This window comes from Sinocyclocheilus rhinocerous, unplaced genomic scaffold (genome assembly GCF_001515625.1).
Source record: "Sinocyclocheilus rhinocerous isolate Xijiao unplaced genomic scaffold, SAMN03320098_v1.1 scaffold161, whole genome shotgun sequence".
NCBI classification, from domain to species: Eukaryota; Metazoa; Chordata; class Actinopteri; order Cypriniformes; family Cyprinidae; genus Sinocyclocheilus; species Sinocyclocheilus rhinocerous.
In genome coordinates, this window is record NW_015627226.1 from 1,158,654 (window position 1) to 1,165,354 (window position 6,701).

Genomic DNA, 6,701 nt, shown 5'->3' on the forward strand with positions numbered 1-6,701 from the left:
GTAGTCGTGTGTTTATTAGTCACGTTGAATCGATGAAAGCAGTTAAATCTTCTGTTTATTCAGCAACTGCTATAGGGATTTCCTGGGTTACTTCTGCAAGGCCTATTTGGAGTTTCAGCGCGAGAGCGCCCTCTGGCCTTTGGATGGAGATTTACTGCTGATCACAGAACCGTGCTTCACTGAAAGATACGCATGACAATCGCAGCTTCTGCCTAATAGCGATTTATCACCTTTGTGATTTAATTTCAATAAATGATGCAGCCCTAGCTCTCTCTCCTTCATGGTCATTTATAAATGTATAAATAACTTTTGGATGCATGTATTATGAATGTTACACAGCGAAAATAGCGCAATTATTTTACTGAAGTTTCAGGTATGTCAGCAAAGTATTCAGATAAGGGTGAATGAATACAACAGAACTGGTAATGATAATATGGTTGTCAATGAATGTTTATTCATTTTCAGAATTTATTTGGTATTGATTGATATCTGTAAAGAATTTTAGCTTTAATAAGATTTTCCCCAGGAAATGGGTGAAAATGATCCAGGCAGTTGCATAAAACTCAGCCTTTATGTTAGGACTGTGTCTTAAGAACAAGTCTGACCCACTAGCTGTTAGCCAAGGGGGAATGAGGCTTTCTTTTCAGATTCAAATTAGACCAATTTACATGATGTAACTGGCTTGAAATTATGACCAGTCTTAAAGAAAAAAGTTAAATTACTAACTATTAAATCTAGTTTAAGCATTGTATGCAATGGCCACACTGGTGTCCAGTGTTTCCTATTATTTCCAACTACAAACTCTTGAATGCAACCTACTCCTAATTTTGACTTCAAAATTGGTAAGTAGGAAATTTCTGATAGCATGTGAAGGCAGCAAAAGCCCTGTTTGTTCCCATTTAAAACTTCTGACCAATTCTTTAATTGACATGCCCCATTACAGAAAGAAGAGGCTTTCTTGAAAATCCTCAATTGTAATTTCAATATTGCATTGCTTTTCATGTGTGCTCATTGTCTGACGTGATTTTAAAGGCTGCATGTTACCCCTTCCCATCAGCTTACAGTAAGGATATTGTCTGTACTTGGTGAGTTGAGTGTATTAAATGAGATCTCTCATACTCCTCATTTTACAGAGCAACTGGAACGAGATTACGGACAATTTTGATGACATGAACCTGAAGGAAACTCTCCTTCGTGGAATTTATGCCTATGGTTTTGAGAAACCCTCAGCAATCCAGCAGAGAGCTATAATTCCTTGCATAAAAGGTACAAACAAGCTCAGTTACGTTCAGCATTTGCTTGACATGCTTTTTTTAATAAACAAGATTACCTGTACCCTAGTGTTGTCAAAAGACCCGGTACTTCGGTACCAAGTCTGTACTAAAAAAAAACTAAAACGTTACGGTACCAGGGTTTTTTTTTTTTTTAAGTACAGGTGGTACAGAGTACACGGTCAACCCGGTTCTTGATGCGCTATTCGAAATGTGCGCAGATGAGCTCTCTTCATAAAAGCACATAAAAGCAAAGAGACATGTTGACCTCAAAATGAGGAAACGCATCAAACTAACAAAACGCTTTAAAGACAGACACCCGGATCAAATGAAAGAGTTCAAGCAGGTAAGTTTCATTTTAATTTTTTATATTTAGATCTTCTCAGTGTTTCCCATACATTTCCCATACGGCCGCCACAATATTAAAAGTGACTAGGGCTGGGTATCGTTCAAAATTTTTCGATACCGATACCTTGACTTCGATACCGATTGGCTCACTGACGCTGATGAGATTAACCCCTTAGGTATCGAAATTTGGTACCGAACGACAAGACGTTTTTCGATACTCTATGGTATCGAGGCAATTCGGTCGGTGCCTAAAAAGTATCGAACTCGATACCCAGCCCTAAAAGTGACCACCAAAAATAGATTTTCCAAAAGGCTTTAATTGAATAAACATGAGCACTGCACGTGTCAAAGTCGAAACCCGGTGCGGGTGTTTTTATATCACTGTATTTCTGAAGGAAATCGACTGTCTTCTGAAAATTATGGATGTAATTTTCATTCCATCTTGCCTGTAATGCCTGATAAAGCAGCGTTTGTGAGCACAGGCTTATTTGATTACAGTCGTTACCGGGGAAACCTCTATCTCTCCCGCTCTACAAGCGCCTCCTGCTGGCAGAGAATGAATTTGCATATATATGCCGCCACAAATAGAGTGCAAGTCTGTGGGAAACACTGCTTCGGTTATGAATATTATTCAGTATTTTAATTTGAATGTCTGATTGAAATGAACGTTGTTGTTGTAGTTAATCGTTAGCATAAGCGCGGCTAACGCTATTATGAGCATTAGAATGAAGTTTCTTTAACTATTTTATAACTTTATTAGGGTTAAAAAAAAACAGGAGGACATGATGATATTTACTATTTTTACACACCAGAGGCTTTTAAATGAATTGCGAATCTAAAATATGCGTGTTAGAGACTGTACAAATGGTTAACATTGTGTCATATCAGTCCATCAGAAAAACAGTTCAGGCCTTTTTTTTTTTTTTTAAGCTGACTTAGTTGTTATTCTTGGCTGAATAACTCTAGAAGGTTTTAAAAGCCCTAAAAAATTTTTTAAATATGTACACAGTTTGGAATAAATAAAAGTATAGTCACGTTTTTAATTAGCATGTTTTTGTGTTTTGCTTTGGTACCGAAATTGGTACAGAGAACCGTGGATTTTCACTGGTATTAGTACCGAATACTGAACTTTTAGTACCGTGACAACACTACTGTACACAATTTGCTTTCTGTATATTAGTTTGTGGTCTAGTTAAATTCAAGTGTGAGTCTCTGATTATTTTAAACGGAGTATGTGCTACGCATTAGTGTGAATTGATCCTTTATTTATCTGTAGGATATGACGTTATCGCTCAGGCCCAGTCAGGCACTGGTAAAACGGCCACGTTTGCCATTTCCATCCTGCAGCAGTTGGAGATTGAGCAGAAAGAGACTCAGGCTCTGGTCCTGGCACCAACCCGAGAGCTCGCTCAGCAGGTATGCTGTACCTGAGGTCACCATAAACTTAGTGTCTCAGACCAAGGCGGCATATTCTGGCAGTAGCCCGATTCAAGGTACTCTTTCGCTGTTCTTCCTGCTCCATCAGTCATTAAATGTGGATGTTTTTTTAATTTGTGTAATTTTATGAGCTAGTCGGCAGGAAGTAATTAGGTAGTGCTTCAGCCAGAATAATTTTCTGGAGTACAGGAGTATTTACTGTAAGTGGTTGGAAATGAGATTTTAGTTAATGGTTTGGTTGTTGGACTGCCAGAGTGGTTCCATGGGATGATTGTAGCAAAAAGAAGCTGTGGACAAAAGTGTGAGATGGTATTCTGTCTTTTGGGACTGACATGAGATGACCTTTTCAACTGATCATACTTGTATGTTTGGTTTTATTAGTGCACTGTGACGATCAAACTTCAGTATTTGAGGATATGAAGCATTCCTTTTATTATAAGCCCCATCTGTTTTTCTCTGTTCTCTAGATTCAGAAGGTTATCCTGGCCTTGGGTGACTACATGGGCGCTTCTTGCCATGCTTGCATTGGAGGCACCAACGTGCGGAACGAAATGCAAAAACTCCAGGCAGAGGCTCCACACATCGTCGTTGGCACGCCAGGCCGTGTGTTTGACATGCTGAACAGGAGATACCTGTGTAAGTAGTGAATGCAAATAAATTGGGCTAAAACATGCAGGCCCAGTTGGGATGAAGTATGACGTGATGGTATCATCTTTCGGGACTGACCTATTATGAAGATATTTACAACTTAACTGATCATACATTTGACCGTCATGTTTTAACAGTTTAGTAAGGATTTGAATTACAGAAAGTTTTTGCTTGTTTGTTTTTTTTAAACAGCTCCCAAATGGATCAAGATGTTTGTTCTTGATGAGGCCGATGAAATGCTGAGCCGTGGGTTCAAGGATCAAATCTATGAGATTTTCCAGAAATTAAGCACAAACATCCAAGTAAGTCAATGTCTTGATCTCAGACTCTAAATGGAGGTGTCTTCCACTCAAAAGAACTGTGCTAAAATTGCGGATTCCAGGTTCTCCTGGTTTATGCAATGATGCTAGCAGAGTATCATGTGGAAGAAGAGCAGTAGCCCTGCACCGGAAATGAAACCGAGTCGGACCTCTTTCTCAATGTCCAGTGGCTTATGTTTCAAGGTCCAGAGCAACAATACATCAGTTTTCAACTGGAAGAAATCTTTGTTACCATATTAAAAATCTGTAACTTTAACGTTCGAAAACAATTAAAATCATGTCTTGTCAAACTGGAGACATTCTGTGCTATTTTCAGGTCACTTGTCTTTTTTTTTTTTTTTTTTAAATGGTCAAATGTTCTTGCATCCATTGCACAAGATTCTCATTACATTTTCAAATCTTGAAGAACCCAAGCATCACATGTTACCAAAACTGAGTTCATGCAGCTCAGGTGCTGCTGTCATTAAAGCAGAAGTGTGCAAATCAAGTACTTCAGTTTATTTTCCTCACAGTTATGCTGACAAAATTTCCCCATTACCAGTTATATTTAATGCAAAATCCTTCACTAGCATTTTCAGAATTGACCCATCTCTGTTTGTTTTTGTCGATGCTCTAACAGTGTCATGTTACCAGGTTGTGCTGCTTTCGGCCACCATGCCCGCTGATGTGCTGGAGGTGACCACCAAGTTCATGCGTGAACCTATTCGCATCCTGGTGAAAAAGGAGGAGCTGACTCTGGAGGGTATTAAGCAGTTTTACATCAATGTAGAACGAGAGGTGAGACACTGGTTGTCTCTTTTTAATGTCTCATGTCCCTTATTTTAAAAGCACCGTGCTAAAATCACCAGCTCAAGGCCTTCGGGCCTTGCTCTGGTGTTTACGCTAGTACTGGTTAATCTTAAAGAAGGAAGAGCAAAAGCACACGGTCGGAAATGAGTCTAGGGCGGACCTCTTTCTTAATGTCCGGTGTCCAAGATCTCGAGATTTTGTGCCATTAGATTTAATGAACTCAGGATATTGATGTAGGATGACTCCGATAATGCTAATTCACTTATCTGTAGGAGTGGAAGTTGGACACGCTGTGTGACCTCTACGAGACCCTTACAATCACCCAGGCTGTTATCTTCTTGAACACGAGAAGAAAGGTTGACTGGCTGACCGAGAAGATGCATGCCAGAGATTTCACTGTGTCTGCTCTGGTAAGCTGATGTACATATGTGCTAATCTGAAATTGATGAAAAATTAACAGGTTACTATAATTAATGGTAGGCCAGGGATTGATCTAAGAGACATATTGCACGTTATGGTGTTTAATGCTGGATAAGTATGAAATGATGGTCTACCATCTTTCGGGACTGACTTCTCATGGAGATATTTGTTTCTAAAAAACATAACTGATCATACTTGTCCAGAGTTTCTAAGCCAGCATGACGTTTGTGATGTCTTGCATAGGTTAAAGCAGTCTCTCTGTTTTTCAGCATGGAGATATGGATCAGAAGGAGCGAGACATAATCATGAGAGAGTTCAGGTCTGGCTCTAGCAGAGTGCTCATAACCACAGATTTGCTGGTGAGTAGGGCTGTTATTTTCAGAATTTCTGAAAGGGTGCTTTTTTTTTAACCATCAGTTTGTAAATTAAAGGGGTCATATGACGTTGCTAAAAAGAACATTATTTTGTGTATTTGGTGTAATGAAATGTGTTTATGCGGTTTAAGGTTAAAAAAACACATTATTTTCCACATACTGTACATTATTGTTGCTCCTCTATGCCCCGCCTTTCTGAAACGCGTTGATTTTTACAAAGCTCATTGTTCTGAAAAGAGAGGTATATGCTGATTGGCCAGCTATCCAGTGCGTTGTGATTGGCCGAATACCTCAAGCGTGTGACGGAAATGTTACGCCCCTTACCATACTGTGATGATGCCCTGTGTCACGGCGCGACAAGACAAAAACAATAAAACCCATTATAAACGAGGCATTTGTTGCATCCAGTGGGTACATAATGACTTGCACTGTCTTTTTACGCGTTGCGTATCGCGCTGCGTAAACTTAAAACCATGTCTGGAGAAACGACATACAACAAGCACTACTCTACACTGCTCAAAAATCGCGTTTGAATCGTCAGTGGCAAATTCTTTAAGTATAAAAAACGTACTTACAGGCTGTGAGTCATAAGCGCCAGACTGTCCTTGCAAAGTTGGAACTGCCCCACCTTATAGAAACAGACACTGGCATTGTAGGCTACTCTCACAGGAAACAGTCTTCATCCTCCGCAAAATGCGCTGCACACATCTGAATATTTGGGTTGAACTGTTCTGGAACAGTGTTGTAAATACAACTTAACCACTGATTTCTAGTTGTGTCCTCTTTTGGAAGACCAAACAAAGTAGTTTAGCTTTCACAACGAAACACACAGCATCACAAACGGTGGGCTTGAGAACGGCGCGGCCGGCGGGCTTGTGGCAACCACATGTGACGACCCCGGGCTGGACTCCGCTCCGTCCACGGTGAAAGCCGATCCGGCGATCCACAGCGCAAAGTTGATGTATTTCCTCAGCGTCCAACACGGATCAGCTCCAGGCATGACGAAGCAGATATCGTCCTCTTTTGGAAGGCCAAACAAAGTAGTTTCGCTTTCACAACAAAACACACAGCACCTTCACGACATGGCGGCGGCA

At 40.2% G+C, this 6,701-nt stretch overlaps 1 protein-coding gene across 3 annotated transcripts in view; it reads left to right on the forward strand.

Moving 5' to 3' along the window:
* The first annotated feature begins 977 nt into the window (after nt 1-977).
* Nucleotides 978-6,701, forward strand: part of LOC107722266 (eukaryotic initiation factor 4A-II) — a 9,215-nt gene continuing 3,491 nt past the window's right edge. For all 3 annotated transcript variants that reach the window (XM_016530549.1, XM_016530558.1, XM_016530567.1), the window contains exons 1-7: nt 978-1,266; nt 2,896-3,035; nt 3,524-3,692; nt 3,897-4,006; nt 4,658-4,801; nt 5,086-5,223; nt 5,503-5,592. In XM_016530549.1, coding sequence (XP_016386035.1) covers nt 1,104-1,266; nt 2,896-3,035; nt 3,524-3,692; nt 3,897-4,006; nt 4,658-4,801; nt 5,086-5,223; nt 5,503-5,592 — 954 coding nt within the window. In that variant the 5' untranslated portion in view covers nt 978-1,103. The remainder of the gene's footprint in view (nt 1,267-2,895; nt 3,036-3,523; nt 3,693-3,896; nt 4,007-4,657; nt 4,802-5,085; nt 5,224-5,502; nt 5,593-6,701) is intronic.